The sequence below is a fragment of the Bufo bufo genome, chromosome 5 (assembly GCF_905171765.1).
Source record: "Bufo bufo chromosome 5, aBufBuf1.1, whole genome shotgun sequence".
NCBI lineage: Eukaryota > Metazoa > Chordata > Amphibia > Anura > Bufonidae > Bufo > Bufo bufo.
This window is the reverse complement of record NC_053393.1, coordinates 266,217,497-266,245,057: the sequence shown is the minus strand read 5'-3', so window position 1 is coordinate 266,245,057 and position 27,561 is coordinate 266,217,497. Positions and strand designations below refer to the sequence as shown.

At 42.0% G+C, this 27,561-nt stretch overlaps 1 protein-coding gene across 6 annotated transcripts in view; it reads left to right on the top strand.

Moving 5' to 3' along the window:
• LOC121001875 overlaps nt 1–27,561 on the top strand; it is a 378,122-nt gene that overhangs the window by 124,118 nt on the left and 226,443 nt on the right. For all 6 annotated transcript variants that reach the window (XM_040433099.1, XM_040433098.1, XM_040433102.1 and 3 more), the window contains exon 6: nt 6,615–6,745. In XM_040433099.1, the coding sequence (XP_040289033.1) occupies nt 6,615–6,745 (131 nt within the window). The remainder of the gene's footprint in view (nt 1–6,614; nt 6,746–27,561) is intronic.

The window sequence follows — 27,561 nt, the reverse complement described above, 5'->3', positions numbered from 1 at the left end:
TTCTCCCAGTCACTCTCTGAATCATTCAGTGTTCATTGGCAAACTTCAGACGGGCCTGCACATGTGCCTTCCTGAGCAGGGGGACCTTGCGAGCCCTGCAGGATTTTAATCCATTGCGGTGTAATGTGTTTCCAATGGTTTTCTTGGTGACTGTGGTCCCTGCTAATTTGAGGTCATTAACTAACTCCTCCCGTGTAGTTCTAGGATGCTTTTTCACCTTTCTCAGAACCATTGACACCCCACGAGGTGAGATCTTGCGTGGAGCCCCAGAGCGAGGTCGATTGATGGTCATTTTGTGCTCCTTCCATTTTCGAACAATCGCACCAACAGTTGTCACCTTCTCTCCCAGCTTCTTGCTAATGGTTTTGTAGCCCATTCCAGCCTTGTGCAGGTCTACAATTTTGTCTCTGACATCCTTGGACAGCTCTTTGGTCTTTCCCATGTTGGAGAGTTTGGAGTCTGCTTGATTGATTGATTCTGTGGACAGGTGTCTTTTATACAGGTGACTAGTTAAGACAGGTGTCCTTAATGAGGGTGACTAATTGAGTAGAAGTGTCTAACCACTCTGTGGGAGCCAGAACTCTTAATGGTTGGTAGGGGTTCAAATACTTATTTCACTCAATGAAATGCAAATCAGTTGCTATCTTTTATTTAAAGTTATTTTTTCGATTTTCCTTTTGATGTGCTATCTGCCACTGTTACAATAAACCTACCATTGAAATGATACTGTTCTGAGACTTTTCATTTCTTTGTCATTGGACAAACTTACAAAATCAGTGAGGGGTCAAATAATTATTTCCGCCACTGTATAACAGCTTTTAAACGTGAAGCATAGCTTGACACAAGTGTCTTGCAGCGATCTACGGGTATCTTCGCCCATTCTTCATGGGCAAAAGCCTCCAGTTCAGTCACATTCTTAAGCTTGCGCGCTGCAACTGCTTTCTTTAAGTCCCACCAGAGGTTCTCAATCGGATTTAAGTCTGGTGACTGCGATGGTCACTTCAAAATGTTCCAGCCTTTAATCTGCAACCATGCTCTAGTGGACTTGGAGGTATGCTTGGGATCATTGTCCTGTTGAAAGGTCCAACGTCTCCCAAGCCTCAGGTTTGTGACGGACTGCATCACATTTTCATCCAATGTCTCCTGGTACTGAAGAGAATTTATGGTACCTTGCACACGCTGAAGCTTCCCTGTACCTGTAGAAGCAAAACAGCCCCAAAGCATGATTGACCCCCCGCCATGCTTCACAGTAGGCAAGGTATTCTTTTCTTCATAGGCCTTGTTCTTCCTCCTCCAAACATAACGTTGATCCATGGGCCCAAACAGTTCTAATTTTGTTTCATCAGTCCACAGAACACTATCCCAAAACTTATGTGGTTTGTCCACATGACTTTTGGCATACTGCAGTTGACTCTTCTTATTCTTTGGAGACAGCAAGGGGGTGCGCCTGGGAGTTCTGGCATGGAGGCCTTCATTACGCAGTGTGCGCCTTATTGTCTGAGCTGAAACTTCAGTACCCACATCTGACAAATCTTTTTTCAGTTCCTCAGCAGTCACACGGGGACTTTTCTCCACTTTGCGCTTCAGGTAGCGCACAGCAGTCGAAGTCAGCATCTTCTTTCTGCCACGACCAGGTAGCGTTTCAACAGTGCCCTTTGCCTTGAATTTGCGAATGATGCTTCCTATGGTATCTCTTGGTATGTTTAACATCTTTGCAATCTTCTTATAGCCATTACCCTTCCTGTGAAGAGAAATCACCTCTTCTCTTGTCTTCCTGGACCATTCTCTTGACTTTACCATGTTTGTAAACACACCAGTAAATGTCTAGAAGGAGCTGAGTATCACAGTCCTTTAAAATCTGCCTAATTGGTGCTTATGCTTGATTGCTGCTCCTTGACATCCACAGGTGTTTTCAATACCTGATCGAAAACACTTGAATGAACCTCTGTTCTTAAGAGTGGTAGTCTTTTTAAGGGGTTGAATAATTGTGTCAATGAAGAAATCACAAAAAAAACATTTAATACTGTATTACAAAAACAATTGATGTCATTTTAGTTGCATTTGGTTCTTTAAAAAGTCCTTGTAAGATTTCATTCTGAACACAATTATAAATATACAATTAATTCCCTAAAACCCTTTACAGCATTGGGGGTTGAATAATTTTGAACACAACTGTAGATATTGCTGTGATATAGGGGTCATATGACACCTATATGTATCTAAGCTATATGACGGCTGTATGGATCTTAGCTATATGATGGCTCTATGGATCTAAGCTATATGACGGCTATATGTATTTAACTTATATTCGATAGATATAGCTGCCATAAAGCTTAGAGAGATATAGCTGCCATAAAGCTTAGAGAGATATAGCTGCCATAAAGCTTAGAGACATATAGCTGCCATAAAGCTTAGAGACATATAGCTGCCATAAAGCTTAGAGACATATAGCTGCCATAAAGCTTAGAGACTATAGCTGCCATAAAGCTTAGAGACATATAGCTGCCATAAAGCTTAGAGACATATAGCTGCCATAAAGCTTAGAGACATATAGCTGCCATAAAGCTTAGAGACATATAGCTGCCATAAAGCTTAGAGACATATAGCTGCCATAAAGCTTAGAGACATATAGCTTAGGTACATATACAGGTTAAACTCGAAAAATTAGACTATTGTGCAAAGTTCATTTATTTCAGTAATGCAACTTAAAGGGCTTCTGTCACCCCACTAAACTCTTTTTTTTGATTGACAGGGCGAGCAGCGATCTCCTCCTCCGGCTGGCCCTGTCTTCATTTCAAAAATCGCGCGCCTGTCTTGATTCGGCGCAGGCGCTCGCAGGGAAGGAGGCTCGCCTCCTCAGCACTCCCTCAGTGCGCCTGCGCTGATGACGTCTTCTCTTTCGGTGACATCATCGGCGCAGGCGCACTGAGGGAGTACTGAGGAGGCGAGCCTCCTTCTCTCAGAGCGCCTGCGCCGAATCAAGACAGGCGCGCAATTTTTGAAATGCAGACAGGGCCAGCTGGAGGAGGAGATCGCTGCTGGCCCTGTTAATCAACAGGAGAAGGGGGCGGTTTTTTGCGGCTGCTACCAGCAAGTAGACGCCCTACTTTGCTGGTAGACAGGTAATTGGCATATTAAAAAAGTATGTTTTTTGCATTATCTACTGAACGAAAATGATTAATAACATAATGTATAGATATATCGCAGTATAGGGATTATAAGTACCCCCAAAAAAAAAAAGTTTAGTGGGGTGACAGAAGCCCTTTAAAAGGTGAAACTAACATATGAGATAGTCTCAATACATGCAAAGCGAGATATTTCAAGCCTTTATTTGTTATAATTTGGATGATTATGGCTTACAGCTTATGAAACCCCAAAGTCATAATTTTGAGGTACCCTTTGCTCAGGGGATATGGATTAATTAGCTGACTAGGTAAAATACAGTACATACTGCCCGCCGCTCTCCCCGCCTACTACAGACCCTCCTTCCCTCATACATCGCAGACTGCAATGAAAAATTTCCAGCATTCGCCCCATAAGACGCAGGGGCACTTTCCCCCCACTCTTATGAGGTGAAAAATACGGCATTTTCTTTGAATCCCATCATCTGGAGGTTTGTAGCTTTCATCTGTTATCCTGTCTTCATAAACACTTCATATTCTTATCATTGTTATTAGAATTGAGCTATAATGAGCATTTATTAGAAATGGCTGAACATTTTTAACCCTTTCTGAACCTCTGCCGTATATGTACAGTGGAAGTCTGTCTTTAACCACTTCCTGACCAGGCCTAATTTTGAAAATCTGACATGTCATTTTATGTTGTTATAGAGTAATCCAAGGTGATCACAGCACTCAATCTATTCTGGCTGATGTGGGTGCTCGTCAAGGGTGTGTTCCTGGCTCCACCTCTTGGAACTCAATTTGTATTAAACAATTCAGACAGCACACCAATTTTTGTTATGCTTGATTAGTCTTTATTTAGCCGGACATGGTGGTACACTGAACAACGTTTCGGACAAATTGAATGCCCTTCATCAGGCAAGCCTGCGTTCACTTGCTTACCCGAAGGTACGCCGTCTCCCTGCTGTCAAGTGGACACACTCCTGCCTGATAAAGGGCATTCAATTTGCCTGAAACGTTGTTCAGTGTACCACCATGTCCGGCTAAATAGACTAATCAAGCATAACATAAATTGGTGTGCTGTCTGAATTGTTTAATACTTTGTGGTAATAACTTTGGAACGCTTTTACTTGTCCAAGCCATTCAGAGAATGTTTTCTCGTGACACATTGTACTTCATGTTAATAGTAAATTTGAGTCAATATGTTTTACCTTGATCTGTGAAAAAATCCAAAAGTTAATGGAAATGTGAAAAAATTCACTGTTTTCTAAACTTGAATCTCTCTGCCTCATAAAATATTTATTAACATTCCCCGTATGTCTACTTTATGTTAGCATCATCTTAGTAATGTAATTTTTAATTTTTATTTTTTAGGACGCTAGAAGGTTTAGAATTTTAGAAGCAATTTTTAGTCAACTTTTTTAAGGACCTGGCTCGTCCGAGCGCTCACCGCAGTATAGCTCTGCCTGCTATACCACCTAGCACTTACGAATAAATAATTGACCTGCTGCTAAATTAAAATACTAAAATCAAACACTTTTAATCATAAAATACACTGTAACATACACATAAAAATACCATCTGCATAATATAGTTATATAGTCACAGTCCCTCCTTTCATACACATGCGGAGCTCACGCATGAATAATATAAATGTCAATGATGTCCCGTAGCGGTATTTAAATATATAAAATTCTCTTTAATAAAGCTTTCATGTATAACAATTTGTCTAGAAATCGCTGTTTTAAACCATACTTTCTTGCAAGTGTGCGGCTATGCATATACTGGTACCTCTCTCATATCGCATCCGACATCAGTGTAACAGACTCGCATAGATGCTGCTTACCAGTATGACGTCTCGGTCCGCTCTACAAATAGATGTAATTCCACGAATCTTACAAACGTGTTGAAATCTGTTATTTCCTCCAGCTGTTGGTGTCTGTACTTGTGATTCGGGCCTCGCGCTAGTGCCGGCACTATGATTTTCTGCACATGTGAAGTATTGATAGTCGCCCAGTGTATTTGGTACAATGGTCATATAAAGCTCCAATATTCCAAGTATGTCCTGTTTTGCAGACAATATGGATATCTCGTATCGCGATCTTGCTCACCAGACGCCTTTCGAAACGGAATTAGTTTCTTCCTCAGTGGTGTACCATTGTGGTCGTAAACTGTTATTTGGGGATACGCCAGGGCTCAGAAGCTGCAAACTTTTAATTTTTTGTTGAACGAGCTGCATGAGGGCTTATTTTGTGCAAGACAAGCTGTAGTTTTTATTTGCACCATTTTCATCACCCCCATTCCCAATAATAATAATAATGATAATAAAAAAACAAATGTCATACTATAAAATATAAAAATATTTATCCCACATGTTAAACCGTTTAATTGTAAAAAATAAAAATGGCTGATTAGCCATTTTTTATTACTTCACCTCTTACAAAATGTATTAAAAAGTAATCAAAGAATCATAAACACTCCCAAATGATATTTATAAAAGCTACATCATATCCTGCAAAAAATAATCTGTAGACATAGCTGTAAAAATTTTATGGGGGGTCTTAATATGGCATTGCTAAGAATTTTTATTTATTTTTTTCCAGTATTAAAACACAAGAAAATGTATACAAATGTGATATCATTGTAATCGTACTGACCCAAAGAACGAAGGGCAGATCAGTCAATCAGTTTACCACATAGGGAATGCTGTTAATATAAAACCTTAAAACTGTGGCAGAACAGCATTTTTTTTTTAAACTCCATTTAGATTTTCTTTTCCTGCTTACCACTACATTGTATGCAACAGTAACTGGTGCCATTAGAAAGCATAACTTGTCCCGAAGAAAACCAAACCCTCGTACGGCTACTTGAACTGGAGAAATAAAGTTATGGCTCCAAGAAGGCAGGGAGTAACAAAAAAAAAAAAAATGGAAAATCGCAGGGTCTTGAAGAGGTTAATAAAGTCCAATTGGAAAAATGATATTTAGCCCAAAATGAATAAAATGCAATCATATAAAAATTGCTTCAAAGGTGTCCATAGCCTTTAAAGGGTTTATCCCATGACTAATGAAAAAAGTACCCATGTACCTCACATGGGTCCAGAGATCTCCCCATTCATTGCTCTGCTAGATGTATATCAATCTGGCAGCTCAAGGCGAGTGTCTGTTCTGCTTCAATTCAGGGGGCGTGTCTCAGCTCTCCGTATCACAGCTCAGGAGGCAGTTGCAGGATGAAACTGAGCATGTGCGGCCATCTCAGTGAGCTCGACAAAGGATTAAGTACCGGTAAAAACAAAAAAAAAAACAGCAGGGGGGTGCTATACACATATATCTTATTGAATAACTCAGTGGCTATGCAGAATTTTTAATTACAAGCAATTACGAAAGAATTCAGGCCCAGGAGCTGATTTGAAAACTGTTGAATATTTATTTATTTATTTTACGTGGATCGAACCATTTAATGTTTAATTCTTCTCTCCATTTTTTCCCCTAGGTCTTGAGTACATTTATCAGTACCAAAAACGTGGCTATAACACATATGAGTGCAAACTGTGTGAATGTCGGTCGGGACTCACACACATGTTCATGCATATTGTTGGCGCTAAGCACAGAATTTATTATTTGGTAAGATAATTCTATGATGTATAAAATGTAGCTTTTTTGGCAATTTTTAAAATTCTTACACTTGATCTGAAACATTTTTTTATTTATTTTTTAACAGCAGTCTGAAGTATTTGTTCACTTAATGGGTTGTGCCACCTTTTTAATTTTCCACGTCAACATCTATATTTAAACAAAAATAATAAACTCTGCAGTTTTGGTCACTAAGTCTAATAATTGGTTCCTATTCCGGCCAACTGTCGTTTGAAAAACTAGCACGAACGAGTGTTCCTGATTGCCAAAGGCGGACTCTCGTCTGCCGAAAATGATACGTCTTGTTTGAACCCTCGGCCGTTCATCGGTCGAAACTGCATGTTGATGGTATGATTGGCCGAATTCAACGCAGCTGATTATTATCTCAAATCTATGGCCAGCTTGAATCCGCTTGTAATGATAGGTAGATTTCAGCCCTGTGCATAGAAAAGTCAGGATCCACCACTCACAGTAGTTGATTGCCAAAGCTGATCTATTCTTTCCTTATACAGTGACCTCTGCACAGGTCAGGCTGCGCTGTGAACTCCTGCAGTCTGTTTCAGTGGAGTAACAGACTGCCGGAGTTCACCATATCCGTCATAACTGGATACCACTGTGCACCGCCAGATCGCCATTCACTGTAATGGGAGACGGCTGTAATCTGACCGTTTTCCGGTATATATGCCAGCTTTCGGCCGGAGAAAAAATGTTGCGTATAATGTTTTTTGTCTGGCTGAAAGCTGGCATGTACGCCTGATACAGTGACCGGATTACAGTGCCAGAATTCACAATGCAGATGTGACCCCGTCTTCACAGAACCTGCCTAGAAAACCCTCCCGTAGAAGGTCTCCTCCTTATCATTGTGTCCATGGACCACGGGGCTGCCGTAAATATTTTTTTATTTTTTTTTATGCTTTGTAAATGCTGTTAACCCCTTAAGGACTCAGCCCTATTTCATCTTAAGGACTTGGCCATTTTTTGCAAATCTGACCAGTGTCACTTTTAAGTGGTGATAACTTTAAAACGCTTTGACTTATCCAGGCCATGCTGAGATTGTTTTTTCGTCACATATTGTACTTCATGACACTGGTAAAATGAAGTCAAGCAAATTATTTTTTTTGCATAAAAAAATACCTAATTTACCAAAAATTTTTGAAAAATTAGCGAATTTCAAGTTTCAGTTTCTCTACTCTGTAATACATAGTAATGAACCCCAAAACTTGTGATGACTTTACATTTCCCATATGTCTACTTAAGTTTGAATTATTTTGGGAATGATATTTTATTTTTTGGGGATGTTACAAGGCTTAGAAGTTTAGAAGCAAATCTTGAAATTTTCTGAAATTTACAAAAACCCAATTTTAGGGACCACTACAGCTCTGAAGTCACTTTGCGAGGCTTACATAATAGAAACCACCCAAAAATGACCCCATTCTATAAACTACACCCCTCAAGGTATTCAAAACTGATTTTTCAAACTTCGTTAACCCTTTAGGTGTTGCACAAGAGTTATTGGCAAATAGGGGATGAAATATGAGAATTTTGCCTAATTTTCCATTTTAACCCAATTTTTTCCACTAACAAAGCAAGGGTTAACAGCCAAACAAGACTGTATCTTTATTGCCCTGACTCTGCCGTTTACGGCCACATATGGGGTGTTTCTGTAAACTACTGTACGGCCACACAGCGGGGTATTACACTTGGTATTACACTTTTTGTGAGGCAAAGGTGACCAGAAAATGTCTGTTTTGGCACAGTTTTTATTTTTTATTTTTTTACAGCGTTCACCTGACAGAGTATTTCATATGATCTTTTATAGAGCAGGTTATTATGGACTCGGCGATTCCTAATGTGTCTATTAGGTGCCAGAACAGCCAGAAAATGGCTGTTTTGCACTGTTTTTTTATTTGTTTTTATTATTTTTTACGGCGTTCACCTGTTGGGGCGATCATGTGATATATTTTTATACAGCCGGTCGATACAGACATGGTGATGCCTATTATGTGTTCTTTCCTATTTTTATTTTATTTTTTTTTACTATTTTTTTTTATAACTTCATTTTGGGAAAAGGAGATTTTTCTTTTAACTTTATGTAAAGCATTTTTATTTTCTTTTAAACTTTATTTTTTTCCCACTCTGAGAGTTCAAGTTTTGGGGGTCTGATCCCCTCAACAATGCATTACAATACATCTGTATTGTAATCCATTGGCTGTAAGTGTTTTACACAGGGAATTACACTTATAGCCTCCTTGCCTGTGAGACCCAGGGGGCTGGGTCTCAAAGGCTTCCATGGAAAGCATAAGGCTGCCTTCCCAACCATGGGCCCGTCTCCGCAGTGTTGGGACCCGAATGGAAGGGAGCTCCTTCAACGCACCCCGCACATGCCACGGTCAAGCATAGCTCCTGAACTTGCCCGATCAGCGCGCCATAGCAGTACGGCTTCACTTTCCACATAATACGGCACTGGTCAGGAAGGGGTTAATCCACCCTCTGGTGGGAGGTGCAGGTTCTCACTCTACTGCAATGTATTTTGACATAGCAGCAGAGGCGGATTGGCCATAGACCTTACAGGGAAATTTCCTGTTGAGCCGATGCCCATGGGGCCGCCCAAGCCTTCATCTCTGCCACTGGCCAGGTAGCGTATCTTTCGCCCCATAAGATGCACTTTCCCCCCCAAAAAAATTGAGGGAAAATGCCCCTGCGTCTTATGGGGCGAATGCTGACATTTTTACATCGCAGGCTGCGATGTATGAGCAAGTTGGGAGGGACTGGGAGGAGGAGCTGGGGGCCGGCAATTGCGGCGGGGCGGTGCAGTCACTGTACTCTTGCCCCGCCGCTCCAGTGCTGCACTATACAGATATAAAATGCCTCATTCAATTAAAAGTGATTAAACATGCACCCTCACTCCTAATATTACCGTACACACTAACAGCTTCTGTAGAATGCAAGCAGGCAGGGCGGGCGGCAGCGTAACTCCCTGATGTCACGCGCCTACGCCGCCTACATTATGAATGAAGCAGGCGGTGCAGGCAAGTGAAGTCAGTGAGTGACGCGCCGGCCGCCCGGCCTTCCTGCGTTGTACAGAAGCTGTTAGTGTGTACTGTAATATTAGGAGTGAGGGGGCATGTTTAATCACTTTTAATTGAATGAGACATTTTATGTTTGTATACTGCAGAACTGGAGCGGTGGGGGGGAAATCTGTTGATGACTGTTTTATGGGGGACATCTGTGGATGGCACTGTTAAGGGGTGGGGGGTCTGTGGATGGCACTGTTATGGGCTGGGGGGTCTGTGGATGGGACATATATAATAGTGCCATCCACAGATCCCCCATAACAGTGCCTTCCACAGATCCCCCCCATAACAGTGCCATCCACAGATCCCCCCCCCATAACAGTGCCATCCACAGATCCCCCCCCCGTAACAGTGCCATCCACAGATCCCCGCCTCTAACAGTGCCATCCACAGATCCCCCCCATAACAGTGCCATCCACAGATCCCCCCCATAACAGTGCCATCCACAGATCCCCCCCATAACAGTGCCATCCACAGATCCCCCCCATAACAGTGCCATCCACAGATCCCCCATAACAGTGCCATCCACAGATCCCCCATAACAGTGCCATCCACAGATCCCCCCTATAACAGTATACTTCACGGGTTCCCCCCATAACAGTATACTTCACGGGTTCCCCCCCCGTAACAGTATACTTCACAGATCCCCCCCCCCCCCGTAACAGTATACTTCACAGATCCCCCCCCCGTAACAGTATACTTCACAGATCCCCCCCCCCCCCCGTAACAGTATACTTCACAGATCCCCACCCCCCCCTAACCGTATACTTCACCGATCCCCCCCCCCCCATAACAATGCATCATCCACAGATCCCCCATAACAGTGCGTCATCCACAGATCCCCCACATAATAGTGCCATCCACAGATCCCCAGTAATAGTGCCATCCACAGACCACCATTAGTTCTAAACCCACCAAAAGCACACCTTTTGGTTAAAAATTTTTTTTTCTTATTTCCCTTCCCAAAAACCTAGGTGCGTCTTATAGGGCGAAAAAAACGGTACATAATGAGCTCTCAGCGGTAATTAATGCTGGAGAATCAAGTACTCATGTACCCAGCCATTGAGTGCACATGTTTTTCCTGAATTCAACTATGTCTGTCTCTCACCTGCTAATACCCCTGCTCCGTATCCTAAGGGGAGGAAAGAAAATGGCAGCTATTGACGGCCGGTCACAGAGGGACAGCTTTTTGCGGCAGTATATTGTGCTGCACTGTGGTATATAGTATTTTGTGCTATGGTATTGCTGACCCCTCCTACTTATGTTGCCCTGCCTGCTGTCAATTTAGACACTCCTACAACATGGGACCACTTTTAGGTTTTATTTCCAGGGCCACTTCAATCTGCCCCTGCATAGCAGCACTAGAGGGGTTTAGCAGCTCCCAGTGCAGTTCAGTTTTGGGCATCGGCCCTGTTTTTGTTTTTTTTTTTGTCTCCTGATCTTGTGTTCTCTGATAGCCATTAACATCATTCACTTGCAATTGTTGTAAACAGAGCCAGTTTGAATCCGCAAACTAACAGCAAAGTGCTAATACTGTTTTAATGAATGTGATCAGGAGCCAATTGTAATGTTCCTGATCATGTGATCACTGTAAAAAGCCAATTACTTAAGCATAATTTTATTTATTTTTTTACCTTCTCACCTTCTTAAAGTTATAACTTAATGCAGTAGATGAAAGACATCATGCTTATGCTCTTCAAAATCAGATGATGTCCAGCAGTGGCATCAGCTCACAACAGAACATGGAGCTCAAAGCGAAGGAGAACGCACCCGCTCTTCATTCACTTCTATAAGAGTTCCGTAAATAGTGGAGCAGCAATGTTTGCTTTTTCCGGAAATCCCATAGAAGTGGATAGAGGGCATACCTCACAAGCGCAGCTGCTTCTTCATTCACCTCTGTTAGAGTTCCATAAATGGCTAAATAGCCAAGCCGGTGCCCCGGCTGTTTTTGACACTCTTAGACTTGAATGAAGATGGTAGCAATTGCACAGTGCACCCTCGTTCACTTTGGGGACCCAGTTTTAGAGATACTATAGATTCTGGTCCAAGTGATGGACCATATCAGACGTCGGTGGCATATCCTAGTGATATGCCGCCAAAGTGCTGGATGGGCAAACCCCTTTAAAACCAGTTATTACTTCACTCATTTGTATTTTTTTTTTGTAAATTCTTTATTTCTGAAGAATTTTCAATAGGTAACAAACATGAAAAGATCTATACAGAGTAATAAAGCACATGAGATACATGAAATGCCATAGGCGCAGTAGAATAGTCATGTCACCGTTTGGTTGATACAAGCATGAATCTGAATGCAGTGAAGGAGAGCAGTAAAAGGATGTGATAGATAAATTGACTATTTTCTCATAGATCCTATCCTGTAAGGCACGATGTGAGTCTGGATGCCAAACCATATCTTGATCATATAGGGAGCATCACTTGATTTGGCTAACAGTGAGTATCTGTATAGTCTATCCAAAACATAACATATAGAACTTAACTTAACTTATGGGTTGTTTCACCTCAGAATATAAGGCATGGGAGCACTCTTGTATCAAATGCATAAGGTAAATTGTAGGTCAAGTTAATCAAAGTCACATTAGAGTGTGTTTGTTGAAGCACGTATAAGTAGGAGGAGGTACACTAAACGTAATACTTTGAGGTAGAGAAAGGAAGTTCCATTGTGTATAGATACTTGTAGGTCTAAATATTGGACCAGCGAGAGGGTGTTTATTAATGTACCCATGAAGGGAGGAAGCATTCGATCTAACTATAGTTCTTATAGAAGTCCAGCCATGGTTGCCATGTTTTCAGAAAATTTTCCTGTTTCCCCTTTCCCAACCAACCATCTCCTCCATAAGGCAGATCTGGTGCACTTTTTCTAACCATTCTTTAATGGTAGGTGGATCAGTATTTTTCCATTTGGTGGGGACAATAAATTTAGCTGCTCCTATCATATGCGTAATTAAATTGTTGGAGGAGGGTTTGAAGCCTCCGTGTGGCAGCCACAGAAGTATGAGTGCTGGTGCCAAAGAGATACGGGAACTACAGACTCTGTTAATGATTTGTTCCACTTCTATCCAGAAGTTAGAAATATCTTTACAGGACCACCAGATGTGTGAAATGGTTCCACACTCATCTTGACAGCGCCAACACTTATCTGAGGGCGACAGGTGGGCTCTATATAGAAAGTCTGGAGTTCTGTACCACCTAGATACAATTTTAAAGGATTTCTCCCGGATACGGATACACTTTGAAAATCCGTGAGAGTGCTTCAAAACTGTATTGACGTCTTCGTCTGAGAGAGTCAACTGCAGCTCCCATTCCCAAGCTTTTAAGTATGTGGGTTTTTCACTTGAAGAGTCTAATATAAGTTGGGAGTACAGCTTGGAGAGGGTTTTTGTGGGAGGATAGGGAAGTAGAGTGTAATTTTCAAGCCAAGTGGGATCTACATGGGTCTCCACATGTATCTTCCTATATTTTTTGTAGCTGAGTTCTAGGTCTAATTCAACTAGTCTAGAACGATGGGGCTCAGGAATGTAAGTTTGAGTTTTAGTGAGGAACTCCTGGAGATTTTTGGCTTTAACCAGGTCAGATATTTTAAGTTCTGAAAGATACGACCAGGCTTTATGAAAGTCGCTTCCACTTCTGTTAAGAAAAAACGGAAGGACGGAAAGTGGGGCTACAGGGGATAGCTTGTTAGCAGACCTTGATAGGGCCGCCGAGCTGTTACAGTATTGGAGCATGCAATACGTTAGGGCACTAAAAGGATATTTTTTCTTCTTAGTTGGGGAGGCAACCCAAAAGTTATTTGCAACGTCCTCACCTAATAAAGCTTTCTCCAAAGCTACATGTAATGAACAGTTATGGGGTCTGGCCAATTCAATCCATCTCTCCAACTGGATAGCATGTAGATAGGTCTTAAGATCTGGTAAGGATAAGCCTCCTCTATTTGTTTTTCCTAACAAGTAAGGGGTATGCTAGTCGTGGCTTTTTATTGGACCAGAGGAAATTACTGAAAAGGGACCGGAAATCAGAGAAGAACTTGTTTGTCAGCGGAATGGTAGACCTCTCAGGATATAAAGAATCTGCGGGAGGACATAGGTAGCCAATAGATTTTTCCTGCCCAACCATGAGAGAAAGGGTAACTTGATAGAGGCCAGGAAGGTTTTGATTTTACTAAATAAGGGGCATAGTTATGTCTAAATAAATGTGAGGGGTTTGCCGGGATCATGATACCCAAATGTTTAATAGCTTCTTTGGGCCATTGGAAAGAAGTGTGCTTTTTAATTTCTATCATGTGTTTTTCCGTGCTGAAATATTAAGTATCTCGGATTTGTCATAGTTGACCTTGAAATTAGAAACTTTTCCAAAGTCCGTGAATATTTTATCACCTCTAGGATTGCAACTGCTGGGTTTGTAATAAAGAGGAGCAAATCGTCCGCAAAGGCTGCCAATGAATGTGTTTTCCCCTTCACTTGGAGTCCATTTGATGATCTCAGAAGATCTTAATTTGTAAAGGAGAAGCTCAAGGGTTAAAATGAACAGAGCCGGAGAGAGAGGGCAGCCCTGCCTTGTTCCATTGGAGATGTTGAAGGGCGGAGATAAAGTGCCATTAATTAGGACTCTGGCTGAGGGATGTGAGTAAAGCGAGAAAACGGCAGAAACAAACAGGGGGGGGAAACCAAAATGGCGCAAGGTACTTTCGATAAAAGTCCAATTGACCCTGTCAAATGCTTTTTCAGCATCAGTTCCTAACAGGGTCAATGGGATCTTGTGTTTTTTCGCGTAGTATATGGTATGTAAAACTCTGCTAACATTATGTTTGCCCTCCCGTCCCTTTACAAAACCCACTTGTTCCTCGCCAATTAGTTTGGGGAGTAGCTTTGCTATTCTACAACTTTAAAAGTTTGGCCCATAGTTTAACATCTACGTTAAGTAGGGATATTGGTCTGTAGCTGCTGCATTTTGCGGGGTCCTTCCCTTCTTTGGGAATCACTGTTATGTGAGCGATTAGTGGTTGCGGAGGGAGGGAAGTGCCTTTTAATAAGGAATTGCATAAATCTGCTAACTGTGGAGCAAGAGTTTTCTTAAACTTTTGTAGTATACTACAGGTAGCCCATCTGGACCTGGGATTTCCCTGATGGAGTGCTTGCTAAGACCTCTAATATCTCCTCTACCGTAACCGGAGTCAATAACATTTATTTTTCTATTGAGTCTAGGGTCGGAACTTTGGTTGTCTCAAGGAAGGACTTAATATTGGCCAATGTAAGTTCTGGGCTATTGGATTCTAGGTTATAGAGGGAGGAATAAAATTTAGTGAATTCCTCTGCAATCGCAGGTGTGTTGGTAAGCTGATGTCCCTTTTCGGACTTGATTCCCTGTATAAAGGTTTTCTCCCTTTGTCCTTTTGATCATTTGGGAGAGTAGCTTAGAGCCTCTATCACCGTGCATATATATCTTGTATTTAGCAGCCCTGAGGGCCTTGGCTGATTTAATGTTTAATAAATCTTTCAGCTGCGTTCTTAGCTTTGTGAGTTCCTTGTAATGGGCATCTGTGGCATCTCTCTTAGAAATGTTCTCCAAAACAGAGATTTGGGTCAGAACAGAGTCCACTTGAAGCATCCTTTGTTTGCGCACCCATGTGCCTAAGGATATAAGCTCTCCTCTCATATACGCCTTATGTGCCTCCCATATCATGGCCTTATCCATAAGAGGGGTGCAGTTCAGTTCAAAGAAGGCCTCAAGTTTTCCCTCTAGCTTAAGTCTGTCTCTGTCATTTTCCAGGAGGGTCTCATTAAGTCTCCATGACCATGCTTTAGGAGGGAGGCCTTTCAACTGGAACACCAGAGAGACAGGGGCGTGGTCAGACACTGTAATCTGCCCAATAGATGAGGATTTAATCCTCTCCAGGACATGATTAGAGAGAAAGAGGTAGTCAAGGCGCTGAAAAGACCCATGAACAGCGCGGAAAAACGAAGTCTCTGTCACTAGGGTGAGCCAATCTCCAAGCATCTGTAATTTGATGATCTCAGAGTGACCTCCGCAATTTACAGAGTTGTGCAGCAGAGTATTTGGGGGCCCCCGAGGTAGAGTCCAAGGGGTGATCTAACGCCAGGTTCAAGTCACCTCCCAGAATCAATATTCCCTCTCTGAAGTCTTTAAGTAGCTTTAATACTCTAAGTAACCAGGGAATTTGCTTGGCGTTAGGGGCATACACGTTGACTAAGGTCAGCTTATTACCAAAGAGCGTACCCTTCAGGAATAAAAATCTGCTCTCAGGATCTACGCACTGTGCCTGGATTTGAAAAGGGATATTGGCACTAATACCAATGGACACCCCTCTGGAGGCAGAAGAATGGGAGCTGTGAATCCATTTTGGGTATTGTTTAGTGAAAAGGGTTGGGATATGGTTATGTCTGAAATGTGTCTCCTGCAAGAACAGGAGGTCTGCCCTCTCTCTCTTAAGCATCTGATAGACCTGGCTTCTCTTTTGGGGAATATTAAGCCCATTTACGTTTAGTGAAGTTACCTTCAAGGAATCCATGAGGTGTGATAGGTTATGCGACCATGCCAGAAGTTGCATCCCAGAGGATCAAAAATTGCTGAGAACAATACCCATCTTGGAAAACTATAAACAAAACACATAAAATCGAGATTAAGCATGTTAATACTCAGAGAGAGCAGGCAATTGGTGGCCTCCTGTAGGGGAGGATACTCAGAAGAGAAGGTGAGCAGGGAGGGGGAGGGAGTGATTAGCAAGAAATAAGTATTGAGTATTCAATGTAAGAAAAGAATAAAGAGAACGTTAGGAAAAGGAGGTAGGGGGGAGAGAACTGTGAAATACACAAAGCCTGTATGGACCTCTCACAGCACAGGCAAATTGTCAAGGCAGTGGGGTTCCACAGAAATATAAGCTGGGTGGCCCGTTTTAACCCCTTAAGGACACAGCCTTTTTACACCTGAGGACCAGGCCATTTTTTGAAAATCTGACCAGAGTCCCTTTAAGTGCTGATAACTTTCAAACGCTTTGACTTATCCAGGCCGTTCTGAGATTGTTTTTTCGTCACATATTGTACTTCATGACACTGGTAAAATGGAGTCCAAAAAAAAATTTTTTTTGCACCAAAAAATACCTAATTTAACAAAACTTTGGAAACATTTGCAAATTTCAAAGTTTCAGTTTCTCTACTTCTGTAATACATAGTAATACCCCCAAAAATTGTGATGACTTTACATTCCCCATATGTCTACTTCATGTTTGAATTGTTTTGGGAATGATATTTTATTTTTTGGGGATGTTATAAGGATTAGAAGTTTAGAAGCAAATCTTGAAATTTTTCAGAAATTTACAAAAACTCAATTTTTAGGGACCAGTTCAGGTCTCAAGTCACTTTGCGAGGCTTGCATTATAGAAACCACCCTAAAATGACCCATCTAAGAAACTACACCCCTCAAGGTATTCAAAACTGATTTTGCATACGTTGTTAACCCTTTAGGTGTTGCACAAGAGTTATTGGCAAATGGGGAGGAAATTTGAGAATTTCATTTTTTTTGTCTAATTTTTCATTTTAACCCATTTTTTTCCACTAACAAACCAAGGGTTAACAGCCAAACAAGACTGTATCTTTATTGCCCTGACTCTGCCGTTTACAGAAACACCCAATATGTGGCCGTAAACTACTGTACGGCCACACAGCGGGGCGTAGAGGGAAAGGTGCGCCGTATGGTTTTTGGAAGGCTGATTTTTATGGACTGGTTTATTTACACCATGTCCCATTTGAAGCCCCCTGATGCACCCCTAGAGGAGAAACTCCCTAAAAGTGACCCCATCTAAGAAACTACACCCCTCAAGGTATTCAAAACTGATTTTACAAACTTTGTTAACCCTTTAGGTGTTGCACAAGATTTAATGGAAAATAGAGATACAATTTCAAAATTTCACTTTTTTGGCAGATTTTCCATTTTAATATTTTTTTTCAAGTTACAAAGCAAGGGTTAACAGCCAAACAAAACTTATTATTTATGGCCCTAATTCTGTAGTTTACAGAAACACCCCATATGTGGTCGTAAACAGCTGTATGGGCACACGGCAGGGCGCAGAAGGAAAGGAACACCATATGGTTTTTGGAAGGCAGGTTTTGCTGGACTGTTTTTTTTTTACACCATGTCCCATTTGAAGCCCCCCTGATGCACCCCTAGAGTAGAAACTCCAAAAAAGTGACCCCATTTTAGAAACTACGGGATAGGGTGGCAGTTTTGTTGGTACTAGTTTAGGGTACATATGATTTTTGGTTGCTCTATATTACACTTTTTGTGCGGCAAGGTAACAAGAAATAGCTTTTTTGGCACCGTTTTTTTTTTTTGTTATTTACAACATTCATCTGACAGGTTAGATCATGTGGTAATTTTATAGAGCAGGTTGTCACGGACGCGGCGATACCTAATATGTATACAATTTTTTTTATTTATGTAAGTTTTACACAATGATTTCATTTTTAAAACCCAAAAATTTTTTAGTGTCTCCATAGTCTAAGAGCCATAGTTTTTTCAGTTTTTGGGCGATTATCTTAAGTAGGGTCTCATTTTCTGCGGGATGAGATGACGGTTTTGATTGGCATCTATTTTGGGGTGCATATGACTTTTTGATTGCTTGCTATTACACTTTTTGTGACGTAAGATGACAAAAAATGGCTTTTTTTTACACAGTTTTTATTTTTATTTTTTTACGGTGGTCATCTGAGGGGTTAGATCATGTGATATTTTTATAGAGCCGGGCGATACGGACGCGGCGATACCTAATATGTATACTTTTTATTTATTTATGTGAGTTTTACACAATGATTTCATTTTTGAAACATAAAAAATCATGTTTTAGTGTCTCCATAGTCTAAGAGCCATAGTTTTTTCAGTTTTTGGGCGATTATCTTGGGTAGGGTATGATTTTTGCGGGATGAGATGACGGTTTGATTGTTACAATTTTGGCGTACATGCGACTTTTTTGATTACTTTTATTACCTTTTTTGGGAAGTAAGGTGGGCAAAATTTCAATTTCATCATAGTTTTTAGTTTTTTATTTTTTATTTTTATGGTGTTCACCGTTCGGGTAAAGTAATATGACCGTTTTATAGATCAGGTCGTTACGGACGCGGCGATACCAAACATGTGTAGGGAATTTTTTTTTTTTATCAGTGATAAATGTGTTTTTTGATTTTTACTTTTTTTTCACTTTTATTCACTTTTTTTTGACCCAGACCCACTTGGTTCTTGATGTCTGTTTAATACAGTACAGAACAATATATATTGTACTGCACTATATTTTACTTACACTGAACAGATCTATGCTTTTCAGCACAGATCTGTTCAGCACCATGGACAGCAGGACGCCTGAGAGGCGTCCTGTTGCCATGGGAACCTTCCCCGTCTGCTCAGAACTTCGCAGACGGGGAAGGGTAAGGAGGGGATCTCTCGGGGGGCTGTCTGGGGGCTCTCTCCCTCTCCATCGGGGGGCTGCAAAGGCACAGCAGACCCCCGATGGGAGAGGGAGGGAGCTCCCTGCGCTGTTAACCTTTTCCATACAGCGGTCCGTACGGACCGCTGTATGGAAAGGGTTAAACGGCTGACATCGCATCGCAGATGTCAGCAGTTTATACCAGGGTGCCAGCAATGTGCTGGCACCCTGGTATACCCACTGAACACCAATGAATTTTCAAGGGGAGGCGGGCGGGGGATCGCGATCCCGCCTGCCGCACCGCCCGCAACCCTCCCCCTGCACCTCCCGCCACCATAAAAATCATTCGGGGGTGCAGGGGGGGGGGGTGAATAAAACTTTTTTTAGGCATATAAAGTTTCTGATCCCCGCGGTCAGGGACCGCGGGGACCAGAAACTGCAGAAATCGCAGCAAACCGCAGGTCTGAATTGACCTGCGGTTTGCCGCGATCGCCGACATGGGGGGTCACGGGACCCCCCCGCGCATTTAGCCTAGGTGCCTGCTCAATGATTTGAGCAGGCACCGGGTTCCGATCACTGCCAGCCGCACGGCAGTGATCGAAAATACACAGGGCGTACATGTACGCCCTGTGTCCTTAAGTACCAGGGCACAAGGGCGTACCTGTACGCCCTATGTCCTTAAGAGGTTAAATACGGGTCTCCCCCGCAATTCTTAGGCAATGGGGTATAAACATAAGGAAAAAACATTCCTAAAACGAGTAAAGTGCTGTTATACAGAGACATATTAATGTGGTATACTGAGGTCCTTAGAAGAGCAGAAATATGCAACGTACCATTACCTCCTCACTAGGATTGAGATGTGCCTTAACGAAGATCTAATGAGGTTGTCGCTTCAGGGGGCACTATACCATAGGAGGTAGGTATTAGGTGAGAAGGCAATGGTAGTGTTAGGGACCGTAATACAACAACTTAAAACAAGAAAATACAGACGATACTTGAAAGTCTATTTAACTGCTCTTGGGACTAGTGTAGATGCCGGCTTAACCTCTGGACATCTCCTGAGGGAAGTTAGATATTAACTAATGGTGAGAACATTCAAGTGTCCCGAAGTTCCGCTTGTCGTTTCTTCGCTTGCAGCGTTTTGAATTTTTTAGCTAGTTTCCATTCTTCAAGTGCGGGAAGCGAAGGCACCTTTTAAGTCCCCTGTCATTGGTAGCCAGAGACAGGAGGGGATATCCAGAGGATCAATCTGCAAAGCGTCCCACATTTTGGTGAGGTCCGCTGGGTGCCGGACCGTGACCTGCTTTCCATTTATGGTAGCACAAAGACCAAAAGGAAAGAGCCAGCGCAGAGGGTGTCTTCTCTCCCTAAGGAGGTCAGTGAGTGGCTTGAGTTGCCAGGGTACTTGCTGCAAGATCCTGGTATAGCTGTATTTTGGCGTTTTCAATTGTTAGATCGCCTTTATGTCTGGCGGCAGCTAAGATGGCGGCTGTGTCGACAAAACTTAGTAGGCCGCATACAATGTCTCGTGGCTGTGCTTCTGGCGGTGGCTTGGGTCTGAGGGCCCTATGGGCTCTCTCTATAACTATTTTCTCTGCCCTTTCCTGTCCCAGTAAGGAGGAGAAGAGTTGACTGACCGTGTCTAAGATGTCCTCTCTTTGCACGCTTTCAGGAACACCCCTGATGCGCACGTTCTTTCTACGACTCCTGTTCTCCTGGTCTTCCAGGTACAGGTAAGTGGTATTCAAATGCTCACGGATCTCTTCCACTGACGACTTCATCGCACGGCTGTGTTTAGTTATAGCGAGCTGGGAGTCTTCTAGGGCTGCCACTCTGTGTCCTGTCTGTTTAAACTCCGTTTTGATAGCGGATAGTTCTCTCAGGACTGGTTCAAAAGCGAGGGCCAGTGACTCCTTAAGGAAAGCTCTGGTGATGGGTGTCGAGCCACGCTCGCTGCGTGTCTCGGACATAGCGCAGGAGCCTTCATCATCTGAGTCTTCAGTGCATGTAGCGGCGGCGACGGCGGCATCCAGCGCCATCTTGGATCTGACTGCCGGAGAAGATAACTTCTTTTTTAGGAACTTATCCAGGTCGGATTGTCCTCTGGCGTGTTTGGGCGTCATCTGTGTCTCCTTTAGGCTTGTCTCTGTTGGGTTCCCACCCTGCTTTATTATGGGGAAACCTGTCAGATAGCTTTAAACAGAGTGCTGCTGTGAGGAGCTCTCAGCTCAGGCGGCCATTTCCTTCCGCGGCTAGCTCCGCCCACTCATTTGTATTTTGAGTCACTATATTCTTTGATTCTTAATGTTGCTATTTTAAGATCAAGGTAGTTATGTAATGGCTTGTTTTTTGCATGACAAAGTACCATTTTAGGGTACATATGAATTTGCAATCCGTTTTAAACTTTTTTTTTTTGGGAAGGTGACGTGACCAACTGCAGCAATTCTGGTATAGCTTTTTATTTTTTGTATGCTTTATTAGTAACATGTAGTTACAAAAGCGGTGATGCCAATAATGTGTAGTGTGTATATATATTTTGTTTTACTCTCACTAGGGAGCAAGAACTTACTATCAGGGTCGGGGCAAAGTATTTTTGGTGCCCTAGGCAGAGCAGGCAAATTGGGTCCCCGCAGCCCCCCTTGCACCTGCTTTTGGCTCACAATCCATGATGGAAATTGCTGACCAAAACACAGATTAATACAGATCAGCCCACAAATTTATTCAGACCTCCAAATCATCCCTAAAATTTATATAGACCCACAGATCATACCCCAGTCGCCCTCTATAACCCCAACCTCACTCCTCTGTCTACTAAATACAGGCCTCAGTCAAGAAAAAAATATATACTTACCTCTGTGCTCCTCTTCTCCACTGCTCTTGGTTTAGCTCTGTGTCCTAGTGTCAGTGCTGCACTATGTCCTCACTAGAGATCAGTGAATTTCCGCTTATGAAATTCGTTCACACTTTTTTTGGTGGTAAAAGGTGAATTGAGTTATGGATTCAGTTACCACAGACCATAACGCAATTCTATGACGGCATGCATAACTGAATGCCTTTAGAAGCATTCCGTTATAAAAGAGGTCTATGGGCTGCAAAACGAATCCGTCACGTTTCCGTTATGCAGGAGAGGACTCTCCTGCATAACGGAAACGGGACTGATCCGTTTTGCAGCCCATAGACCTCTATTATGACGGAATGAATAACGGAATGCTTCTAAAGGCATTCCGTTATGCATGCCGTCATAGAGTTGCGTTATGGTCGATGGTAACGGAATCTATAACGCAATTCACCTTTAACACCAAACGAAGTGTGAACGAATTTCAAAATATGAAATTCGCTCATCTCTAGTCCTGACGTCACACAGCGCCAGATCACAGTTTACTGACTGATTTACTCAGTAAGAAGGATGAAATGTGGTGTTATGAGCCCCAAAAAATTACTTTGTCACTGACACAATTAACAGACTGATTCTGTTATTACAGCAAGACAGATGCAAAAGCAGTGTGATGAACCACAAAAAATTGCTGTTACCGACACAATTAACAGACTGATTTACCCTGCTATTACAGTAATATGGATGCAAAGGCGGTGTGATGAACCCCCAAAAATTACTTTCTCACTGGCACAATTAAGACTGATAAACTGACTTATAACACTAAGACAGATGAAAATGCAGAGTTTTGAACCCCAATAATGTGTCAACCACAGAAGTAGCATGATTTCTGTTTCACTGGTGCAAAGATGTTGTATTGCACTGACCAAAAATGCCTACAGGTCACCCACGGACTCGTTAAAAAAAAGGCATAATGCTGTCCCTCACTGTAGCAGGGTCCTCTCCCTACACTACTAAGAGCAGAATGGCGGCGCACCACATAATCCGGCATTTATGCATGCAGGGTCACATAGTGTGCCTGCCAATCGCAGCCGTACCAATACTAGGCATGACTGTGATGGCTTCCAAGGGCCTTTCAACAAGCTTTATTTTAACTCCGAACAACGAGCACAGACTTTCAATGTCCAGGTTCGGGGACATCGTAATGTTCGGTATGATTCCAAACAGTGTGGTCCGGATTTGCTCATCCCTAATAAAGTGTAAAAAAAATATATATATATATATATATATATATATATATATATATATATATATATATTATATGTACAGACCAAAAGTTTGGACACACCTTCTCATTCAAAGAGTTTTCTTTATTTTCATGACTATGAAGGCATCAAAACTATGAATTAACACATGTGGCATTATATACATAACAAACAAGTGTGAAACAACTGAAAATTTTTCATATTCTAGGTTTTTCAAAGTAGCCACCTTTTGCTTTGATTACTGCTTTGCACACTCTTGGCATTCTCTTGATGAGTTTCAAGAGGTAGTCCCCTGAAATGGTCTTCCAACAGTCTTGAAGGAGTTCCCAGAGATGCTTAGCACTTGTTGGCCCTTTTGCCTTCACTCTGCGGTCCAGCTCACCCCAAACCATCTTGATTGGGTTCAGGTCCGGTGACTGTGGAGGCCAGGTCATCTGGCGCAGCACCCCATCACTCTCCTTCATGGTCAAATAGCCCTTACTTTCAAAGTTTTCCCAATTTTTCGGCTGACTAACTGACCTTTATTTCTTAAAGTAATGATGGCCACTCGTTTTTCTTTACTTAGCTGCTTTTTTCTTGCCATAATACAAATTCTAACAGTCTATTCAGTAGGACTATCAGCTGTGTATCCACCTGACTTCTCCTCAACACCACTGATGGTCCCAACCCCATTTATAAAGCAAGAAATCCCACTTATTAAACCTGACAGGGCACACCTGTGAAGTGAAAACCATTTCAGGGGACTACCTCTTGAAGCTCATCAAGAGAATGCCAAGAGTGTGCAAAGCAGTAATCAAAGCAAAAGGTGGCTACTTTGAAGAACCTAGAATATGCCATATTTTCAGTTGTTTGACACTTGTTTATGTATATAATTCCACATGTGTTAATTCAAAGTTTTGATGCCTTCAGTGTGAATCTACAATTGTCAGTCATGAAAATAAAGAAAACTCTTTGAATGAGAATGTGTGTCCAAACTTTTGGTCTGTACTGCATGTATATGTATATATATATGTGTGTGTGTGTGTATATATATATATATATATATATATATGTGTGTGTATATATGTATATATATATATATATATATATATATATAAAGAAAGGTGTACAATATAGGAACTGCTACTTCCGGGACGCCACTTACATGCGGCGCATCACGCTACAGCTTATCCTCCCACCATCGAGCACGCCCTTCTCCATGTTTGGTCCTGTCAACTACACATATTCACAGGTGATAATGATTCACTATTAATTGTCACTTCTGTATTTTTATTGTATTTATGACTAATATGTATACCTGGAAGCTTCATGTATGCCGATCACGGCTTTGATCTTAACTACCTTCCGGGCCTGTCACATTTGTATTCTTTTGATATTTACTATATCTTTTGTATTTTGTATATTTTATTTATTGTCACTTGTGTATGCTAATTGACTATGACTGCATAGAATGGTCCCAGTAAGCGGACCGAAACGTCGCACAGGTGAATAAAGGGTCCCACTTTTTTCACCAAACGGATGTGCTGCGGTGTCTTTCTTTTATCATATATATATATATATATATATATATATATATACACTCACCTAAAGAATTATTAGGAACACCTGTTATATTTCTCATTAATGCAATTATCTAGTCAACCAATCACATGGCAGTTGCTTCAATGCATTTAGGGGTGTGGCCCTGGTCAAGACAATCTCCTGAACTCCAAACTGAATGTCAGAATGGGAAAGAAAGGTGATTTAAGCAATTTTTAGCGTGGCATGGTTGTTGGTGCCAGACGGGCCGGGCTGAGTATTTCACAATCTGCTCAGTTACTGGGATTTTCACGCACAACCATTTCTAGGGTTTACAAAGAATGGTGTGAAAAGGGAAAAACATCCAGTATGCGGCAGTCCTGTGGGCGAAAATGCCTTGTGGATGCTAGAGGTCAGAGGAGAATGGGCCAACTGATTCAAGCTGATAGAAGAGCATTGTTGACTGAAATAACCACTCGTTACAACCGAGGTATGCAGCAAAGCATTTGTGAAGCCACAACACTCACAACCTTGAGGCGGATGGGCTACAACAGCAGAAGACCCCACCGGGTACCATTCATCTCCACTACAAATAGGAAAAAGAGGCTACAATTTGCACGAGCTCACCAAAATTGGACTGTTGAAGACTGGAAAAAATGTTGCCTGGTCTGATGAGTCTCGATTTCTGTTGAGACATTCAAATGGTAGAATCTGAATTTGGCGTAAACAGAATGAGAACATGTATCCATCATGCCTTGTTACCACTGTGCAGGCTGGTGGTGTAATGGTGTGGGGGATGTTTTCTGCGCACACTTTAGGCCCCTTAGGCCATCGTTTAAATGCCACGGGCTACCTGAGCATTGTTTCTGACCATGTCCATCCCTTCATGACCACCATGTACCCATCCTCTGATGGCTACTTCCAGCAGGATAATACACCATGTCACAAAGCTCGAATCATTTCAAATTAGTTTCTTAAACATGACAATGAGTTCACTGTACTAAAATGGCCCCCACAGTCACCAGATCTCAACCCAATAGAGCATCTTTGGGATGTGGTGGAACGGGAGCTTCGTGCGCTGGATGTGCATCCCTCAAATCTCCATCAACTGCAAGATGCTATCCTATCAATATGGGCCAACATTTCTAAAGAATGCTATCAGCACCTTGTTGAATCAATGCCACGTAGAATTAAGGCAGTTCTGAAGGCAAAAGGGGGTCTAATACCGTATTAGTATGGTGTTCCTAATAATTCTTTAGGTGAGTGTGTGTGTGTGTGTGTGTATGTATGTGTATATATATATATATATATATATATATATATATATATATATATATATATATATATATTTGGTATCCCTGTAATCGTACTGAAAAGCAGAATAAAGATAACTTCTTTTTTCCCACATGATGTACGCTGCAATAACAAAACCCCAAAAGCAATGGCAGAGTTGCTGCCTTTCATCATGCTTCCCAAAAGGCAAAATAAAATGTGGTCAAAAAGTCATATGTACCCCAAAATAGAACCAATGATGATGGCAACTCATCCCACAAGAAAATAAGCCCTCACACAGCCCCATAAAGAGAAAAATAAAGGTATGGTTCTGAGAAAATGGCTGAACTGGTACCCAAGAGGCTGTTCAAAAGCAACTTGGCACTCATAAACAAAACCTTCACAATCGGCGCTGCAAAAGTCAAATGGTGGTCTTTCCCTTCTGAATCCTGCAGAGTACCGATACAGCAGTTTATGTCCACATTTATGCCATTTCAGTTCCCAGTAGAACCCACCTAACGTTTTAAAAGGGTGTTGTTTGTCTCGGATGGTACCAGCTGGACACAGCATATTAGGCACTAAAATGCCATGTCTGTGGAAAACTTTCATTTCTCACAGTCCCTCACTCATTCATTTCTTCAAAACACCAGTGGGGTCAAAATACTCACTCCACTCCTCCACCTTTAGGCCCCTTTCACACGGGCGTTGCGGGAAAATATGCAGGTGCGTTGCGGGAACACCCGTGATTTTTCCGCGCGAGTGCAAAACATTGTAATGCGTTTTGCACGCGCGGGAGAAAAATCGCACATGTTTGGTACCCAAACCCGAACTTCTTCACAGAAGTTCGGGCTTGGGATCGGTGTTCTGTAAATAGTATTATTTTTCCTTATAACATGGTTATAAGGGAAAATAATAGCATTCTGAATACAGAATGCAAAGTAAAATAGCGCTGGAGGGGTTAAAAAATAAATAAATACATGTTTTAACTCACCTTAGTCCACTTGATAGCGCAGCCGGCATCTGCTTCTGTATTCTTTCTTTAGGACCTGGGTAAAGGACCTTTGACGTCACTCCGGTCATCACATGGTACGTCACATGATCTTTTACCATGGTGAATCACCATGGTAAAAGATCATGTGACGTACCATGTGATGACCGGAGTGACGTCATCAAAGGTCCTGTAACTGTATTTAACGCTCACCATAGGTCCTTCAACAAAGGAGACACAAGGAGATGCTGGGCTACGCGAGCAAGTGGATTAAGGTGAGTTAAATATTTTTTTATTTTTTTTTTAACCCCTCCAGCGCTATTTTACTTTGCATTCTGTATTCAGAATGCTATTATTTTCCCTTATAACCATGTTATAAGGGAAAATAATAATGATCGGGTCTCCATCC